The 21,695-nt window shown below is 36.7% G+C and overlaps 1 protein-coding gene across 2 annotated transcripts in view; it reads left to right on the forward strand.

Moving 5' to 3' along the window:
- The window catches only part of KIFAP3 (kinesin associated protein 3), a 177,713-nt gene extending 161,268 nt beyond the window's left edge, over positions 1 to 16,445 (forward strand). For both annotated transcript variants that reach the window (XM_040451611.1, XM_040451612.1), the window contains one exon: positions 15,969 to 16,445. In XM_040451611.1, the coding sequence (XP_040307545.1) occupies positions 15,969 to 16,077 (109 nt within the window). In that variant the 3' untranslated portion in view covers positions 16,078 to 16,445. The remainder of the gene's footprint in view (positions 1 to 15,968) is intronic.
- The last annotated feature ends 5,250 nt before the right edge of the window (positions 16,446 to 21,695 follow it).

Consider the following 21,695-nt stretch of genomic DNA (forward strand, 5'->3'; position numbering starts at 1 on the left):
ACCATAAAAAAGTGTTAATGCCAAAAGAAACTTTAACGTCCCAGTATTACAAGTTTTGCATTAGTTTTCATTACCAAATAGCTTATGTTCTGTTAGAAACAAATTTTATGTTATACTTAAAATGAATAAAGGTTTTCTTTGATCTTGTTTCATTCCTATTACTGGGTCTTAATAAAAATGACCTGTTAGCAGTCAGTAAATCAGAAGTATAACATGTTGGAGGTTATTTTGTTATTTCCAAAAGATACCTTTAACTTTTACTTGAATTAAAGACATTTAATGAAATTAGCTTTATAGAGTAATGATAAATGAAATCAACTTTATAGAGTATAAAATAAAGATACAATCAAGGTAAGGATGTGCATTAAATGTTTTAATACTTAAAATTTCCTATACTCAGTAACCTTTTTGATTGACGAGCACTGGCTAGTTTCTACGGATAAAGAGATCAAAATCACTTCCCTTTGAGAAGCTTATAGTTCAGGGTTAAAATATAATTTTTTGAGATAACTTACATTATCCTATTTATTATTCTTTATATCAACTTTCTTTTTTTTTTAAAACTTTTAAGGGTAATAAGAGGCTTAGAAAAGGAATTAAGGAATTAATACTAAGTACGCTGTCAGTATTTGGACATGGTTGGTCTAATACATGTTCCTGCCCATTTAAAAAAAACATGAGAGAGAGAGAGAGGCAGGGGGGAATGGTAGAGAGAGGGGGAGAGAATCGTAAGCAGGCTCCATGCAGTCAGCACAGAGCCTGACACCGGGCTCCATCCTACGACCCGAAATGTGAGATCCTGACCCGAGCCAGAGTCAAGAGTCGGCCACTTAACAGACAGAGCCAGCCAGGGGTGCCCCATTCCTGTATATGTACATTCCTGTACATATATGTATTATACATTTCTGAATTGTCCTTAATCTTTAGAGGACACAATCTTTAGAAAAGAATGCCACTCTACCTTAATAAACAGTTTTTTAAGAGTATGCTATTTAGAATGTTGCAGTTTCTTAACTTCCATTACAAAAGTATGCCTTTAGAAATTTTTTAAGGAAAAAAATCCGATAATCTGATGATGTTTTATGTCAATTATATCTCGAAGCTGGAGAAAAGTAAAATTTTAAAAAATGTTAAAGATACTGTGAAGAATTTTCTTAGATAACAAAGTAAATAGAGTGATAGATTCAGATTTTTTGCATTTTAAGCTAAGCATTGCAATACTTGACAAAGAATCACATTATTATTGAAATATAGCCCCTGAATTATATAGACTGTTTAATAAAACATTATACTTTGATGGTCTGGTAATTCCCTAGAATTTAGTTACTTCATTAGAACAATAAGTACTTTGGAAAGATTAGTCCAGACAGCAGCTTGTTGTGGCTTTGTAATAGAGACAATGCCTCTTTACAAACACATCAGTGTCCTACAAAACATACTTTGAATAATTGTGTGATTTGAGGAAAGGCATTATATCAGAGTTTGATGTGAATGTTGATTTCTGATGCCACCTATCTCTACTCTTACTGAATAGAAACCTTTCCTCTTACATAGTAGGTAGGTGGGCAGGTAGGTAGGCAGATAGCTGTTCCCAAGGGAATACATGACCCTACATTTTAGTCTTTGATTTACACTGATATCATAGCTATTGATGAATTCTCAAAGCTTTTAATTGAAAGAGTTTCAGGTTACACACAATTTGTTTCAGGTTTTCTCATTAAAGAAAAAAAGACAATAAACCTCCATTGGTAGTTGTTTGGAAATGGAAGAGATGTCTGGAATTAAGGGGATTGATTATGTACTATTATCCTGTAGATTATAATTGTGTAAGGATTTTAGGCCAACATGCAGTCTTTAAGTAGTAGCCCAGACCACTTAGTAATTTTATAACTGCTTAGTGCCTCTAGCAAATAAATAGAACTCAGACCTACTTCAGAGAGACAAATGGGACGGTCTGTAATAAAATCTATTTTCTTTTTAAAAAAATTTTTTAATGTTTATTTTTGAGAGAGAGACAGAGCACAAGGAGGGGAGGAGCAGAAAGAGAAGGAGACACAGAATCCCAAGCAGGCTCCAGGCTCCGAGCTGTCAGCACAGAGCCCAATGTGGAGCTCCAACACACGTACTGTGAGATCATGACCTAAGCTGAAGTCGAACACTTAACCAACTAAGCCACCCAGGCACCCCTGTAATAAAATCAATTTTCAGATGTTACTTTGTTTTTATATTTGAGAAAAAATTATTGGTAATTTTCTAAAATGTATACATCTATTTAACTGTTAATTCTTAGTGAATTTAAAATCTGTGTATGTCTATGTTGGTTTTCATGTAAAAGTTATACCTTTCTACAGTCTCATTTCAGACTGGAGAGGTACGATCAACAAATTATTTCTTACTCCCTTTGATTGAGTTAAATATTATAAAATAATTAGTCCTTTGAATAGACTTATAAACAGGAGCATAATTAATGATTTCCTGAATATCTTCTCTTTTGTGAACATATATCTGCATTCTGTTTCAAGTAATATCTAAAGTTTATCTAAAGTTGATACATCCCATTTTTTCAGAAATTCTTTCCATTTCAGGTTCTTCCAGCTAAAAACAAAGCACCTTGGCCTGTCAGAAATTAAAAGTCAATACAATCTTAAAAAGGAATCCAGATTTGTGTGGACAGTATCAGGTGGCTAATTTAGAGCCCCTCAAATGTGAAAGGATGGGAGGAGGCTTCTATGAACATAGTTAGGCAAGTAAATTTTTAAGTTGCAACTGTAACCTAAAACTTACATCTTTTCAAATTGATACAAGAAACCCCATAAAACTATATTTACATGGCTGTTCAAACTTCATGCTAGGATCTTTTTTGAAGTGGTTAAAAAAAAACCCACAGGAATTCTTAAAAGTCTCAAAAAGTTGTGTTTGTTTTTTTTTTTTTAAAGTTCTCTGGGTTTTAAGGACTCTATAAATATTGGACTATTGTAATTCAACTTGTTCTCTGTATACACTAAGGGGAAAAAAGAAACGATTAAACTTTCTTACAGTTGCATCTTGCCTTTTTCCCCTCAAGTCTTGGGGTGGGGGGTACTGTTTGCCATCAGCAAGTGGGCGCCATAGTCATTTTAAATAAGTCAGTTTGTAATCTTTCCTTGTCCTGCATACTTGAAAAACCTAATCTAGCTATACCTATATGCTAGTTTGAAATACTGCCTAAAACTCTATACTGCCTATAATCTCAAAAATGTACAGTCAGTGCATTACCGTGTCCCTGAAGATTTCTCCTGATAGTTGCCCAGCTTTGCTTATAAGTCCCAGATTGTCGGGCTGGCACAACCCCAAGATAAGGAACATCACGGAATGAAAATACCCTATCCTAGACACGTCCGTGACCTGTGCCCTTTTCTAACAGCAGTAAACCTGAGTACAGAAATGTGTGCAGTTTGGGAAGTGATGATTTGTGTGGAATAACTAAAAACCTCACCCTTGATTTACTGCTTTCAAAATAAACTCACTGAATATAAAATAAGGTAGAAAAGCATGCAGAGAGACATTCGCAGTATTTTCATCCCAACATGTGTTGTATCATTTGCATCAATCATGATATAGACTCTGAAGGGTTTTGCTTGAATAACCTTATTTATACAAGCAGTCGAGTCTCACTATGGTAAAAGGAAGATATGATTGGCCTTGGCATTATTTTAGTGCAATAACAATTAGTTGCCTACGTATAGGCATAAATCTCTATGAATTATGTAACAGCCCTATAAAAGCAAACGGAAAGCATGTGTAAGAAGCATGCCAAATATGATCGAGTGTCTTTTAACTGTCTAGGTCATGTGGCAGGAGCCAGAATTTCATAAGTATTTTTAGGGAAGGCTCTATCATTTTCATATGTCATAACAATAACAACACCAAATATATAATCTCTTAACTGTTCTTATAAGAGACTTGGATGTATAATAATCTCAAGGCAGATGTTAAAAGGGATAGCCATTATTCTTACTTTACAAGAAGAAATTATGACAGTTACAAATATAGGCTGAAACAAGTTATATCAGTAGAAGCAGAAAACATATCCAGATATTCTGGGTTTGAGGTCATTGCACCCCACTAACTTTAATAAAATTCGGGAGTTGTTGATAAGTTTATACTTAAGTTAGTTTTGCTAATAAATATACTTTCCATTTCTTAAATTAAGGGAGAAAAAATGCCCATGTACATCAGTGATTTAAAAAAAAAGTATCATGTTTTCTCATGTTGCTTTGAAAATAACTTTAATTTAAATATGGCAATAGGGTACAAGTCAGAAAAGTAATTGTTAGAATCGTATACATTCCAGTCTACACTGAATTAATTTGCTTGGTATCATTGCAGCATGTGCCCAAATTGTGCTGGCCCCTTTCTGTGAAGATGGTATAGAAATACCTGGCTGTATCATCAGAACTCTACAATCTGGTTGAACAGAGTGATTTAAATCAGTCCATATCTTGACAGTCATCTTACAGTTAGCCTTAGACATAAACAGAAAATGATTTTGGGTTTTTTGTTTTTTTACAGACCCATGACATAACAAACATATTCTCAAGGACAAGAGAGTTTATAAAAACTTAAGAGTAGAGATTTACTTTAGTACCTGTTTTTCTAGTGCTAAATACAATGTTGGTATATTATATAGTATACTGAGATTTTAAATGCTCTAGAGGACACTAAATAGCTATGAAATATTTACCTGACCTGTAGTGATTCCTGACTTAGTGGCTGAAAGTATTTATTTATTTATTTATTTATTTATTTATTTATTTTAATTTTTTTTAACGTTTATTTATTTTTGGGACAGAGAGAGACAGAGCATGAACAGGGGAGGGGAAGAGAGAGAGGGAGACACAGAATCGGAAACAGGCTCCAGGCTCTGAGCCATCAGCCCAGAGCCTGACGCGGGGCTCGAACTCACGGACCGTGAGATCGTGACCTGGCTGAAGTCGGACGCTTAACCGACTGCGCCACCCAGGCGCCCCAGTGGCTGAAAGTATTTATGTAACAGTGTCCAACATAGATGTTTTAAAATATCACAATGTAAGGCAATGTCTTTTGTTGTATATTTAATATTATAAACTTATTTTGGATCAAATTTTCACACTTCCATGCTTAGCTATTTAAAAATACACACTTTTGGGCACCTGGGTGGCTCAGTCAGTTAAGCGTCCGACTTCGGCTCAGGTCATGATTTCATGGTTTGTGAGTTTGAGCCCCATGTCAGGCTCTGGGCTGACAGCTCAGAGCCTGGAGCCTGCTTCAGATTCTGTGTCTCCCTCTCTCTCTGCCCTTCCCTGCTTGTGCTCGCTCTCTCTCTCTCTCTCTCTCTCTCTCAAAAATAAACATTAAAAAAATAAAATAATAAAAATACACACTTTTAATTTGTCTAAACATAGTTTCTATTATATATATACTCGTGCCCTCAATTTTAGAAAAATGTCACTTGGTTTGATTTTAGGTACAAAAAAAAGTCTTTACTTATCAACCACCATTTGATTTTTATTAGCCTAAAAATTATTGAGACAAACGAATAAGTAGAGTATGACATATATTGGAAACTTTACATTAAGCTTCGTATATTTGATAAGATATTAGAGATTGGTTTTTTTTTTACAACACTTATCTACCTCTTATGTAAGGTAGTAAAAGAAAGTGAAAAGGTTTAAAGTATATCAAAATATCCCCAAACTGTATTATTTATTTGAGGATTTGAGAGACAAGGTATTAACAGAAGCTTAGCATTAATTTTTCATTTATGAGAGAGTGATCTGTAGCATGCATGTTAGATAGCCCTGTTTACTCTGATTGTGTCCATATGTCGGATTTCTGTCTGTTTCATAAAGAAAGATGGGGAGTTCATATAGCCCATTTTACATAGTATTCATGATAATTTTAGGTTCTATTCTGTATCTTGAACTTGTTCGTTTTGATAGTGCATTATCACTTTAAGATTCTGGATTGTGCTTAAATTACAGTAACCGAAGGTCATTATTCATATTTTTGCTGGACTGAAAAGTTTTGAGTACTAGCATTAACGTTTGAATTATGCTCAAGGTCTTAGACTTTGCAGCATGTTTAGTTTCTTTTCATTTCTTATTAGTATTTTTCAGTACTTAATAGTCTCCTGCTCTCACCTCCAACAAGAACTTCTCTCTGTTCAACATCAGAAACATTTTCCTATTTGGCATGTGCTTTCTAGTTCCCCAAGCAGTATAAGCAAATTGGAAAGTTCAGCTGTCATTCTTGGAAGGTCATAGATCACACTAGCAGCCTGAGTAATCCAAGAGGTTTTAAGTATCATAGCATTTAGTTTAAAGTGAAATTTGCTCTGACAGGGCTGGCAGACCAATAGGAAAAAGAAATATTTGTGCTTGGAGAAGTGCATATGTAGAGACCAAGAGTATAACTGATGGCTGGAAGTGATTTCAGTCTAAAAAAACAAATCATTAAGAGAGTGCATAGGGGTAAAATACACAGTTCATATTTTAAAGAGTCTCAAAATGAACCAGCAACTAAGGTTAGCATTACATAGTAATTAGCTGTGGTGTTCAGGCTTTAACTCACTCAGTACCAGACAATATGGTTAAACTATCGCTGCGAAAACATTGCTACTTATGTTATATTCACTACTTTAAGCCTACAGCAGTAATTTTTGTACCTTAAAAAACCAAGGTATTATGACAGATTATATAAATGTTGAACCAGTAACAGACAAACAATTATTCAAAGGAGGTGCTAATGACTCAGTTTATTGACCTAGGGGTTACTTAAGCAGCTCAGTGGGTTCCCTGAACATTTGGTGTTATGAAATGAGGTACTGCTTGATAGTATAGAACTGACAATTTCAAGAAGTCCTTGCACTTAATTGAAGAACAAGTTAAAGATGACTAGAATGGCATACTTCCCCTAAAAGATTATTATTAAAAGTTCAAGACCATTATAGGTTTGAGTAAATACTCACTTCAGCTTGATAATCACATTTGACAGCTGCCATGAGGCACCTATGAGAGTATTTTTCCTGTTAATTGCTACAAATAAGGAAAAAGAAAATATCTTCTCAAAGCTCCAGTTATTTCTTTCAAGTCATTGTTCTCTTCAAGCGGGCCAATTCTGAGTCACAGGAATACAAGGTTGATAAATTCTTTTCTTGAGTGTGCAGAGCAGATAAGGAGTAAAGTGGAAGGGACTTCCAGCAAGATGGTAGACCCGGCTGACTTAGAAGGCGCCCCCATATAGGTATATTAAAAAGGTGGATTAAATGTTAACAAAAATTTACAATTCACAGCCAAATTCACAAAGATAGGACACACACACACACACACACACAAAATAACCACGCATGAGAATAATGATGAACTCGGTATAGGTTATATAGTAAAGGAAAATGAAACTGAATTCCTGTATAAGGCCTGGAACTTCAATGGGCTGCCTTTTTCTCATCATTTGAAAAAAGGACTAGATGGTTGTAATTCACCAGCCTAGAGAAATGGCCAAAACTTATCTTCTGCCCCAAGACCCTAGGAGGAGAGTTACCCAGGAGAAAGAAATCACAAGCTTTCTCCATGAGCGTGTGTGGGTTCAGAATTTATACTATTCATCCAATTTAGTGAACCCCAAATCAAGTAATTTTCATTAAAAATGTTTTCAGGACAGTGGAACCCCCTGGAGCCTCAATGTATTATAAACAAATACAGAACCTCTCTATAGTAATATTTTCAAGTTCAAGGACTAACAGACAGGCAAAAGCAAATGAATAAATAAAGGCAACTTGAAATTGAACACAATAAAAAAATTGCAAAGCTCATGAAGAAAAGTATTGTCACAAAGGAGAATTGTCAGGCATAACAGTAAGAGAGTTAGGATGCCCAGGAACTAGAATTAATAGAAGACTCTCAATTAGACCATAACATTTTTAAAAAGACAAAGGAATTTAGAAAATTAGTGCAATGTCATAATATGAAAAAGTGCCAACTATAACGTCTCAACATAAAAAATGCAATCATTAAAATAGGTCCTGGAGATGGGTTAAACAACAGATTAAGATGCATAATAAGAGAAGTGTGAATTAAATGAAATTAGAAGAGCATCAGTAAAATGGAATTTCTTTACCATTTGGAACAAATCAGTGACTGTTTTACACATGCTTCTCCCATCATTACTACAAATTAGTTTTTATCTGAAGCATCATAGTATTGTAACTAAATAGAAAGGATCTGTCCCTAAGGTGGTATATATCCCCTTAGAACTGACAGATGTCTTTTAAAAAACTTTTTCAAAATAAATTCCAGATGAGTACTTTAAGTACAACCTCCCACTACTCGTATCATTTGCCCTTGATTTTGGGGAAAATACTACTTGGTTCGATTCCACTAAAATATTCTTTAAGAGTCATTAGCCATTTAGTTTTATCATAATAAAAGGAAAATTGATACTTATGCATGTAAAAGATTAAGAATAAAAACTAAATGGGAAATGACAGCTGAACTTGATATATATTGGTAAAGCTCATCAGAAGACTGCTTAATTGTGTTCACCTCAGTAATACAAAGGCTCAAGTTCAACAACTAACACCTATTAGCAACCTAAAATATGCATTTGTCGCATATAAATTTAGAGAGACAAGGTGCTTTTGACAGGTTCAGTGAAAATTTTAGAAGCTGTCCCTATAGGAGTAGTACTTAACATGCACGTACATTACATTTTTCAGTGTCCAAGACTCCTAGGCCCCCACCTTCGCAACCTTTTTGCATATGAATGACATTCCTATTTAGCTCTAAATTATTTCATATTTATAAAATGAGAACATGGACTATATGATAAATGCAATGGAAACCACGTTCTCTGAATGTTAAGTAGGCTAAGAAGTTTCAATTTGATAAAACTTAAAACTTGCTTTATAACTTTGTAAAAGTAAATGATACTCAGTGATAAGACAAGCTCTCCATCTAGTGTTTGGTTTATAAATTACAAGCATTGAGATCTTGATTTAATCATACATCTAATGCTGGGTGCAATTTTATAGGCTTTATCCCATTCAGTTTATACTTCTCTTGTTACTATATGTAAGAATTTCAAGAAAAATATGTTCTCTTCTGCCAGAATAGTCTAGTTCTTCCTACTGAATTCAAAGGCAAGCTATTTCTACAGTCTGTGGTATTCATCTACATGGAATACTACGGCTTCTTAGTTATTTGATGAAGCATATTTCTATGGCAAAATTGTTTCATGCCGGTTAGCTATAACCTCTAAAATTTCAGCCAGTTTTGATATTCTTTCTTTTCATTCTCAGTTCCTAAATGGTAAAAGTATAACTAAAAAACCCATTTCAAAAGAGAAATTGATACCATTTTTTTAAATGTTTATTTTTGAGAGAGAGAGAGAGAGAGAGACAGAGTGTGAGCAGGGGAAGGGCAGAGAGAGGGAGACACAGAATCCGAAGCAGGCTCCAGGCTCGGAGCTGTCAGCACGGAGCCCCATGCAGGGCTCAAACTCACGGACTGTGAGCAAGATCATGACCTGAGCCAAAGTCAGCTGCTTTATGGGCTGAGCCACCCAGGCACCCCAGTGATACCATTTTTTTTTTTTTATCATGAAAGGTAGCATATTTAATTATCGTTATTTCTGCTGCTGCCTCTGTGGGCTCTCACTGTTTCACATATGGACAGCCGTAATAGTCTCTATTAAATGCTCCCCATGTTTTTGTCTAACACCATTAGTTACCACAGTTCTCTTTCTAAAACACGTAAGTTGTTCCCCTTTTTAAAAAATCATAGACAAATTTCCCAAAGTATATAGTTAGCATGGCATATGAAGAGCTTTCAAAATCTAGTCTTGACATCCCTTTCTAGCCTTATCTGCTGCCACTTGGGTTCAGCTTTCATCGTAACCCTGACTTTAACCATACAAACCAGAGGCTGTTCTTCAGTGCCTTCTCTCTCTTGCTCAGGCTGCCACAAGTGAAATCCAATTTGTCCTTTTACATTCATCCATTCATACAATAAAATACTTTTTGAATGCCCACTGCATGTCAGATACAGTGCTAGATGCTAGTGATATAGCAATGAATAAGACAGTGACAGTCTTTACCTTTATTCATGGTACTTATAGTCTCATAGGAAATAAAGTAAAAAGATACATAGATAGGTATAGATATAGTCATGAAGTGACAGATGCATTAAAATAAAAATATTTTCTGTGAAGACTTTCTAGTCCCCTAGGTTCTTTTGGAACAATTTGTACATACCTCTATTATACTCTAACTTTATACTAAATATTTGTTCTTCTTCTATTCTTTTGTAGCAATTTATAAATGTACTACGGGTAATACAACATCATATTATTATCAGAATTTTGTTCCATGTTTAGTTGCCTCCAATGCATGGCCAAGGGATCATGTCTTACTTATTACCTTCCCAGTACCACATCTTTTTTTTTTTTTAACATTGACTGTCAATACTATACTTAACACATTGTAGGAACTCATGTATTATTTGGATGGATGGATGGATGGATGGATACAAAGGATCACTATTACATTTCACTACCACAATTACGTATTACTAAATTTCTCATGACAAATCATAGTAAAGCTGAAATTACTCTGATCAATTTATAATCTACTTAGGAAGATAAAAATACTGATTTTGATTCTATGATAAGTATATTGGAATATTTGATAAAAAGAATGAACTGTTCTAGAAAACTATTATCAGATCACATTTCACACAGCTCTATAATATCCTTCCTCTGAAAAAAGTTAGCCTATTTAAGTCCTTTCACTTGACAATCCCAAAAGAATTCTAGCCTTCGATATTATCCCATGGATCACAAAGGTAGTTAATAAGAATCACCACCCTCTACTTATAAATATATTACTCTAAAGGATTTTATCTTAGGGAGAATAGAATTCCTTAAAAAAAAAAAGACACAAACCAAAAAGATGAAATTCAGTGTGAAAATTTCATGTGTGTGTCTCTGTGTGTACATACGCACAACTATACACACACATATACATTCAACGTGAGCCATTTTGTGGTAACAACTCTTTAAAAAATTTAAGATCAGTGCATTTTTAGCCTACATTATTAGAGAGTCAGAAACAGGATCTCATTGTATTCTGTGCTGGTTTCAGACCACATAATAAGTACAGTATCACATCATTTTCAGCTTCATTGTAAGATAAACATTGAAAAAAATCATTTTATTTTTTAATATTTTTCATAGAGCATGTGTGAAAGTGGGGGAGGGGCAGAGAGAGAGGGGGACAGAGGATCTGAAGCAGACTCTGTGGTGACAGCAGAGAGCCCAATGTAGGGCTCAAACCCACAAACCGCAAGATCGTGACCTGAGCCCAAGTCGGACGCTTGACCGATTGAGCCACCCCAGCAGCCCTCAAAAGTTATTTAGAGAGCAAATCAGATAGTAAAGATTTGAGAAACCATGTCATGAGGATTGAGTAAACAAGAGTTGTGAAGTAACCATATTAAAGAAGAATTGGATTTCTTTTGTGGTTCCAAATGGTAATTCTAGAACTAATACAACCAGATTACAGGTCAAGATGTAGAACTTTCTAACAGTGTGACGGGCCCACAATGGAAGAACTGCCCTGTGAGTACTCCCATTCCTGGAGATGTTCTGCAAAGAATTCGATAGACCCTGTCAAGGATGTGGTGAATGGAAGCACAGTCTAGCTTATTTCTAAAAATATTTCCAAGCCAAAGATTCTGTGACCTGTGCAAAGAGAACTTGGCTTGAATTTATTTTTTATTTTTATTAGCATCCTTTAATATTGTCATCATTTGCTCTGCATTCATTTTGCTGACTTGGGAATTTCAAAGAAGATAAAGACGTGTGTTGCTTTCATCGAATTTTAATAAAATAATAATACTTTTCACTTATGCAGCACTTTCCATCCAAGGATTTCAAAGTGCTTTACAAATATGCACTAATTAAGCCTCACAAACAGCTAGAGGTAGGTGATTTTCTTCCCTTCCTACGGGAACGTCAACCCTGGCACAGAAGTCTAAGTAGAGCCCCAGAGTGCTTACGATTCTTTACTGGCTGCCGGTCCCCTTGTGATGTGCTGCATGTGAAGGGCCACTTGTCATGCCTCGATTCCCTTTTTCCCCCCTCTCTGAATCATCGCAAGTTTAGAAATATAATGAATGCTGTTAAAAATTTGTTTGAAGCCTTGTAAATATTACAGCAAAATTCCGTCTCCTGCCTGCTGAATGCTAATTAGGTTTCTAAATGTTCATGTAAAAATAAAATCCTAATGTGATTTCTATATTTGTTGTTGAATTTTAAATGTAATTTCTTAGTTACAAAGAGTTTGTCATTTTCCTTTCTAGGTACCTCCAAATCATTGTTCTTGGGACAGAAAACTTAGTAGCAGATGGATTTGGGGGGCCCTTACCTTTCCTAGTTGTCTTTTCACAACACACAGTAACCATTTTCTTTGAACTAGAAATAAGATATTTTTAAGAAGAGATTGCATTTTGTTATTTTTCTAATTTAAAGGTCTAAAAATGATATCTAGACATTGAGGATAATGGTTAAATGACACTACACAGTCCTATTAAAAAAAAATAGTGGTCTAGTAGTGGCATTTTCTGATCTAGAGGACACACGGCTTTTTATGTAGGTTAGGAATGCCTGGAAGAAAGTATGTACACATGGAAACACATGTGAGCTGTTAGATTAAATTCCAATATAAATAGTCAAATGTGCAAACGCTCATCTGAAGAACAGTCATACAGCGCAAGGGCAGGTGCACCGTATCACAGCTTAGTTTCTCTGGGTTCTCAGGGTCCCTAGTGAGGGCATGCAAGTTACTGTGTACTCTGGGTCCTTAGTGGATCAGGAAAGCACAAGTTTTGCTGCCACACTCCCTTTTTATATTCACATTTCTATCTCCTTCTAGACAAACTTACATAAAGAATCTATCTGTTCCTGTTTCAAGGAAAACTTATGATTAGGTATTCCTGGTTTTGAACCAGATTCAAAAGTAACAAGGCTACATCTTTATTCCAAGGGAGAAAGCACAGCATGTATCCACATATCCCAGAAGAATATCTAGCTTCAGGTTGTAGCATCCTGAATAGTTCAGTGTCCCCTCTATATTAGAACCAAACGAGAGATTAGAAAATCAAGCTATTCTGTTTCAGAGTGAATTTTATTTAAAAGATCTTGTGTACATAGAGCTGATCTTTCATAATACGAAAGGACCTAGGACTTCTGTCAAAGTACCATTCAAACTGGTCATAATGTTTCAGATATTCTTTTCTTTAAACAGCAAGTTCATCTGTGATATGTGATGGATCATTACAGAAAAACTCATTGTTAGAGTTTCTAATTTTTCTCCTTAAAATTTTTTTGCAAATGATATCTGTGGAAGTTCAAACAATTTGGCCAGAACACACAGATGTCTCAGGGTGAACTGTTGACTGCATAAATAGAACTTTATTACAGTAAACTTGCAGGCTCAGAAACTGAAACTCGCCAGTGTTCAAGGTTCGATCTTACTTGAACTTGACTTGGAGTGCAAATTCTTACCAACAGTGTGACAGAGAATGTCCTTAAAAAAACAGCTGAATGTCCATTTGTCAATTTACATCAGGCAGATTGGATAATGTCTGAGTGTATTCTTTACCCTCTTGTCAAGCCACATGGAAATACAGTGATCGGAAGTTTGCCTACTGATCATAGAAATCAGCTTTGCAGTTTGCATGTATAATGACCTCACACTCTCAGAACCTTTTTTAAGGTCCCTTCCTCAATGAGGACAAGCCTGCCAAAAATCAGGTATTCCCAATAGTGTTATAGGTCACCCCAAGGAATTGCTTGGGTTGGTACCAACATTGCCACTGGGGAGCATCTTGTTCTGTGCCAACATGGCCGACAGTCTCCCTTCTGAGGCTTCTCTTCTTTTCGATAGAATTACAGTAATAGTGCTACGAGTTCCTCCGTGAGATGTTCTGTTTTTAAGGTGTCTTTGCGTATTTTCTTTACTGATCTACTCTGTGCCTCTTGTTTCCAAGCCCTTGGAAGCCTCTAGATTGATTGAGAAACAAAGATAAAATGAACTCGAGCTTAACCTAAGTCTCCTGCTATTAGGCCTCAGAAGAGATGCTAAAAAACATAAGCAGTGTCTGAAGGCAGGTAATAGTTAGATGAAAAAGGAAGGAGTTGAAATGCATAAGCTATCCAGTCAACTTTTACGTAATTGAGAGTTGTCTGGATACATGAGTATTTGTTGGCCTTAGTGCTTCAGGAGAAAAAAATGTCAACGGCCGACTTTTCTTCTAATTTTAAACTGATGCAGGTGTATCTGTGTTCATGGACTGCATTAATTTCTGTAACATCTTTAAAGCTACCTCTAGAGCAGTGTTTCCCTTCATCATAAAACTAATTTTTCTTCCCAGGAGGCCAAGGTAGGAAGGATGTACTTCTATTTTGCCATTTCAAAATAAAACTCAGACTTAAAAATTGCAACCAATTTTTGGGAGAATCATAGACACATATTTAGAAGAAGCCCAAAAAGTTTGTTTCCTTCAGGATCACTCACTACAAATGCTGACCTAAAACTTAAATCTCAGAAATTCCATTTCCCTGAGCAGTAGATTCACATGAATAATACGCCCTGTATGTGTTAGGTTTTTTATATTTACTATTTGGTCCTATCTCAGTATACACATGCACATATGTGTACACGCATACACAAATCATTTAAAACCTTTAATATTTTAATAGTTACTTCTACTGTGTTTTAACTTAACCTCGTTTTGAGTTTTGAGAGGAAGGTAGTGCCTACATGAGTACATTTTTTAATCATACTGAGATTTTACTGATAAAGTATGTTTCCATCTAGTATATGCCTCAAATAATCTTAAATCATTTAAATATGTTATTTTTTTCAAAGTTCATGTTTCTATATTCTAAATTGTTTTCCTTTGATTGCAAATAAGCTCAGAAGCATTCACTGCATGAGCTGTGCATGAGCATGTTCTAGCTGCCATCTTTGCCTGGCCAGATAAGTACCTTGTCATTTGGCTAAGTGTTGGATAATTCTCTGATCCTTAAAAAGTGCCTTGGAGAACAGATTTTCTTTTAAATTTACTAATAGATGAAAGAATAATTTTTAAAGCAATAAAGTTTGTCCATGTATCAAATGTCATTATAACGCCGAAGGTCATCTTTAGGCTTCTATTATTTCCATAGAATAAACTGACAAAATTTATAATTATCTTGTAATTCAAAAGAAATGTATGACTTTTTTTTTTTTTTTGAGGAGTCAGAGAAGGATTTGCAGATCAAATCTGACTAACTCAAATGTTGTAAAATTCCTTGTCCTGTTCTAGTCATAGGCTTATGGTATGATTTGACCCTGAGTGAGAGTTTTACTGCTAAAACTCAAAATACATGCATTATTATTAACAATCCTATATGAAAAAAATTTTATTATCGATAACAAAACTCATTTTACAAGTTTTAGTGTTGTCGTTCCCTAACAGTACTATACTGATAATTGCTAGCACATAAAATCTTTTCATATTCTGGCATAAAAGCCATATATAAATGTAATTTATGAAAACTTTTCTGATCTGTCCTCCTCTTTGTCTTGAATACTACCTGATGACAGAGGTTTCCAACATTTTTAACACACACTGTTAGAAATATTATGCACATTTTTGTGGCTATATTAATTCAGTAAAATTAGTATTAAATATATATTATATATATAATGTGTGTGTGTGTGTGTACATACACACACACACACACACATATATATGTATATATATATGAAGAAGAAAAATGCTTAATGATAGCCGCATTAATCACTTTTGCTGCTAGGAAGAAAATCTTGGAGGTGTCAAGTTCCCGGCCTCCCGTGTGGATGTGTGATGAAAAATATAACTTATCATTCCTTTTTCTCTTTTCAGCCTTGGAATGGATGGCTTTGGCCAATCAGTTGGCATTCTTGGACGCCCTGCCACAGCTTATGGATTCCGCCCTGATGAACCTTACTACTACGGCTATGGAACTCGATAAAGTCATCCCTTTCCATATGTACTCTCAGCTTAGAAGAAATCTGTGTGGGTTGGGCTAACTTTGAATCTTGACTAATAATGCATGTTGATATTATTGTGGGTCTGTGCTTCTTTTTATTTTTTCCATGTTGTTAGCTACAAATTAACTCTGACCCCTCTGTCCTCTGTTAAGTATAGTTGATGTTTGACTTTGTTCACTCATCAAACCACATCTTGATGATGAATAACATTGCCCATGTTATTCAAAGAGACGCAAAAGAAAATGTTGAAAAGCAACTAGACTGGAAAACAAACACTACATTATGTACATTAAGTGACTAATTTAATTTCTATTAAAAAGAAGGATAAAGTACAAATGAATTAGCAAAAGTCATGTGTTTCTATTTTATGTGTATCATTAAGAGTTTCATGCTTATATAGGGTGCGTATGAATTTTCTTTTCCCCTGCCCTTTTTCCCCCCTCGTAAACTCTTAAGTGTTTTGTGTGATGTGTGCTACTTTAAAGTTTGTAAAAAGAATGTCACCTCATTTTTCCATTCCATCTGCCTTTTCAGGGTTGCTTCTCAAAGTTAACAATGAGTTTTCAATCTACAGTGGAACATGTGCCACAGGCTGTGTTATGTATGCGTGGAGTCTCTTTGCGATTTGAATTCCTGTCTTTCTGATTTTAAGGCAGAATACCTGAGACATCTGTTAGTGCACATGAACCTAGATTTGTATTGGGCTTTTAAATGTTATTACTCATGGAATCTAAAGTATGGAAAAGCTGAGGACAATTAAGGGATAGAATATTTTTCTCACCCATTTCCCATTTGTGTACTTGTCTTTATAAGATTTAGGTAGTTAGAAATAGACATTATAATTAATAATGAGGTTTGAAAGTGATTCATATTACAGTGTTGGAGATTTACTCGAAAAACAAAGCAAAATGAATAACTATAATCTCGAGATATTTGCTTGAGTGCCTGCTATGGAAGGAATTATATGAGGCTTTGAAGGGAATTGATAGATCAAAGATAAGACTTCTGTCCTTAAATTGAAAATCTCATTGATCTACTACACAATTTATTTGGCTTGATTTATGTTTTTAGTAGAATAATAGAGCTGGAAAGGGCCTTTTATTTTTTTTTTTTTAATTTTTTTTTCTTTTCAACGTTTTTATTTATTTTTGGGACAGAGAGATACAGAGCATGAACGGGGGAGGGGCAGAGAGAGAGGGAGACACAGAATCGGAAACAGGCTCCAGGCTCTGAGCCATCAGCCCAGAGCCCGACGCGGGGCTCGAACCCACGGACCGCGAGATCGTGACCTGGCTGAAGTCGGACGCTTAACCGACTGCGCCACCCAGGCGCCCCATGGAAAGGGCCTTTTAAATAACCCAGTCTATCTATGTATTTGAGAAACCAAACACATAAAAATTTTAAATATCATAAACAGATTTTCTTAATTACCTGCTATGTATAAGGAAGTATATATGCTTCTAGGGAATATGTGAATCTAAGATATGATGTGTCTTTGAACTCAGCAACCTAATTGATCTTTCTGAAAGCATACATTTATTTGTCTTAGTTTCCATTTTAACCACACAATATTAAAGCTGGTAAGGGTCTTTGATGCAAAACCCTGTCATGCTGTTTCAGCTGAAAAAATTGTGGCCAGGAGACATCAAAAGACTTGACCAAGCTTATATATTTGGTCAGTACCTGACCTGTCTCCATGTTTCCAATGCAGTAACCTCAATACTAAATATTATTTATCATACCTACAAAGTATAAAACATGCAATATAATAAGTGACATTAATAGAAAGATAAAGCAAACATTCTAACGTGTAACTTTCCTCATACTATTGTAAATTGATTTAGGAAGAGCGTCACCAACGATTCCTAACATTTCCAGGGCTGTGCTCCCTGAGGTTTACCTGCACGTGCTCTCTCTCTCTCTCTCTCTCTATTTTTTGCATTAGTTCTGGAACTTCACAAAGTTAGAAATCATGAACTCTCCATTCAGGCAGGGGCTGGTTTACCTTTACGTTATTTATGAAGGAATATTTTACTAAAGAAATAAGGAAGAATATCTAAAATTCTTACTTCAGACAACAAAAGATTTTGGCCTTGGGCACTTTTAGAAATACCATTTATATGTAAGTCAAATATCCTGGCCTTACTAAATTTTGACTACAGATTAAGGTCACATTTACTTTAATGACTAAATTGCCATGGCTTTTAGGCCTTGGTGTATAGCTGGAAATTATTTCTCCTCATGAGTTTTTTGCTCTTTCTGAGAGTTCCCGAAGGTCCTTTCTCACGTAGGGCCAGGAATAGGTTCCTCATGTTCTGTTTCCTCCTCCTGTCCCCCCACGGCTGCATCTGTGTTGGTCACCTTCCTAAGATTCATGATGCCTGCCACATGGGAGAGCCACCATGTCCAGTCGGGACTTGGGGAAGGAAGACACTCTCTACCCCTTCCTATTGCCTTCCATACGTGGGATAAGCACCTAGTGCTTAACTCTGCACAGCAGAGAACTGAAAGCTATAAATTTTTCCATGACTTTACAGAAGCTTCAGAAATGACAGATGGGGTACATCACACAAAGTAACCTGGTACTATTACCACTTGCAGCTCTGATCACAGCTGGCAGTCAGAAGCCCGTCACTCAGCCTTGCGTGCCAGGGCTTGCTCCAGGCCATGAGGGGTATGCTAAGAATCTTCAGGATAAGCCTAAGCCAGATGGTCAGAAGGTCCCACAGAAAAGAATAGTTTTTCTTCAACACAGTTGAAGGGCTGCTTTTAGAGTCTTTGTTTCTTGTTTTTCAACGTTTTTTTATTTTATTTTTTGGGACAGAGAGAGACAGAGCATGAGTGGGGGAGGGGCAGAGAGAGAGGGAGACACAGAATCGGAAACAGGCTCCAGGCTCTGAGCCATCAGCCCAGAGCCCGACGCAGGGCTCGAACTCACAGACCGTGAGATCGTGACCTGGCTGAAGTCGGACGCTTAACCGACTGCGCCACCCAGGTGCCCCGAGTCTTTGTTTCTTGTAACAAGATTAGCTGTGACTAACCTCCTGGTCTTTAGTCATGAAACAGAGAATAAGAGAAAGATAAACTGATCTTCCTACTTTTTTCCAAGCGTTTCCTGGAGGGGTCTTGTCTAAATCCACCCAGCTGTTCTTGATTATTGGCAAGTCTTCCCAAATTCTGTCTTTGAGGATACCTTGAGGTTTTCAGTGAGGTGAGTTGTTGGGTTCTTTTGTGTCTATGCTAGTTCTGTGTTATTGCTAGTTTAATGGGAATGTAGAAAACACTGGTATGTCCTCAGATATCAAAAATCCAACATATACATTTTAGCCACGTTCTTGAAAGTCTACTAAATTGGAGTGATAATGCATTAGGCTTCAACATACGTTCTCTTTGGAGTACAGCAGAACCTCCCTACTGTTTGGGATAAAGACTTGCCGGAAATAGAGAGCCATTAAAGAATAGAATTAATACTGAAAAAAAAAATCAGTAATATGAAAGAAAAATTCTAAAAGCTCTCTGAGAAAGCAGAGGAGAAGAACATAGATTAAATATGAATAATATAGAAGGTAAAAATCAGAGCACCAACGTTTGACTGGTTGGTTTTCCAATAAAAGAGTCCTTTTAAAAAGTATAGGAATGGGGGGCGCCTGGGTGGCACAGTTGGTTAAGCGTCCGATTTCAGCCAGGTCACGATCTCACGGTCTGTGAGTTCGAGCCCCACGTCAGGCTCTGGGCTGATGGCTCGGAGCCTGGAGCCTGTTTCCAATTCTGTGTCTCCCTCTCACTCTGCCCCTCCTCCGTTCATGCTCTGTCTCTCTCTGTCCCAAAAATAAATAAACGTTGAAAAAAAAATTTAAAAAAAAAAAAGTATAGGAATGGGGTGCCTGGGTGGCTCAAGTCGGTCAAATGTCCAGCTTCGGCTCAGGTCATGATTTCACAGTCTGTGGGTTCGATCCCTGCATTAGGCTCTATGCTGACAGCTCAGAGCCTGGAAGCTGCTTCAGATTCTATGTCTTCCTCTCTCCCTTCCCTGCTCGTGCTCAGTCTTTCTCTCTCTCTGTCTCTCTCTCTCTCTCAGAAATAAACAAACATTAAAAATAAATAAATAGGGCGCCTGGGTGGCGCAGTCGGTTAAGCGTCCAACTTCAGCCAGGTCACGATCTCGCGGTCCGTGAGTTCGAGCCCCGCGTCAGGCTCTGGGCTGATGGCTCAGAGCCTGGAGCCTGTTTCCGATTCTGTGTCTCCCTCTCTCTCGGCCCCTCCCCCGTCCATGCTCTGTCTCTGTCCCCAAAAAAAATAAACGTTGAAAAAAAAATTTAAAAATAAATAAAACGGTAGAGGAACAATAGCCAAGAAGATAATAGAAGAAAACATCCCTGAGCTAAAAAGGATTTTTTCCCTACAACATATGAATCATTTTAAAAAATGGGTGTGACATCTATCTTGACATATTCTGGAAGAATTCCTGAGAAAATGAACTGAAATTTCCTTAAGTATCCTGAAAAGAAAGAAAAAATGCCTTCCAAGAAACAGAGTACGCTCAGACTTTTGACATTAAGTGGCCCTAAGAACATCCTGTGACCCCAGACTAAGTTGCAGGTGTACCTCGCAGGATTTCATATCTGCAATGAACAATAACTTCCCATTGCACCCCTTTCAGAATGCAAGTATCCTTGGTGATTATCCTGTCCCTGTCTCACCTTTGTGTGTTGGGTGGGAGTGGACAGGGGAGGTGGCAGATAACTTCTTTCAGTTCACAAGTCTCTGAATCAAGAGGAACCATACTAGAGGAAACCCTGAAAACCACACCCAAGAAGCCTCATCCTCACTTGAATATGATTTTACGATGGTATCTTTCACTACAAGCCAGAGCCTAATGCCACAATGATATGAGACTTTGGGGGGAAGAGGTGAGCCTATTTTGCGTGGGAACAGAAGGTCAATCATTGGGGCCAGAAGGCAATGTGTATTGATTGAAAAAGATGGCCGTGGTATTCGTCAGCTCTTCTCATCATGAGGTAGACTGTTTTATCACATCTTAAATTTGGGCTCACCCTGTATCTTGCCTTGACCAACAAAATGTGGCAGAAACAACGTAGGAGTCCAGGGCCTAGACCTCAAGAAGACCCACGGCCTCTGCCTTTGCCCTTGTGGATCGCTCCCTGAGACTGACATGCTGTGAAAAACTGGGAGACAGAAGCCCTGCCGTCTCGGCTGAGCACACTCCCTCAGCTGACCTCTCACCAAAACGCAGTCTTGTGAATTCAAGCAAGACCTGAAGAAGAACCACCCAGCCAACCACAGAAAGTTGACTCTCTGTGAAAAATGATGAATCGCTGTTGTTTCAATTTTTGTAGTTTTGGGCTGATGCGGCAGGTTGTATTTTCAAAAGATGCCCGCCCCCATATATTCCATCTCACACGCTCATCTTACAAAGTGATATTGATACTCCTCCATTTAGTAATGGAGTCTATACCTCTTCCCCTCGAACATGGATGGACTTTTTTTTTTAAACTGTTTCAACCAGTAGAGTTAAGCGGAAGTCATAAAGGTGAAGGCTAAGTCATAAAAATACTTTCAATTCTGCCTCCTTCCCTTG

This window comes from Herpailurus yagouaroundi, unplaced genomic scaffold (genome assembly GCF_014898765.1).
Source record: "Herpailurus yagouaroundi ecotype Mexico unplaced genomic scaffold, PumYag 205, whole genome shotgun sequence".
Lineage (NCBI taxonomy): Eukaryota > Metazoa > Chordata > Mammalia > Carnivora > Felidae > Herpailurus > Herpailurus yagouaroundi.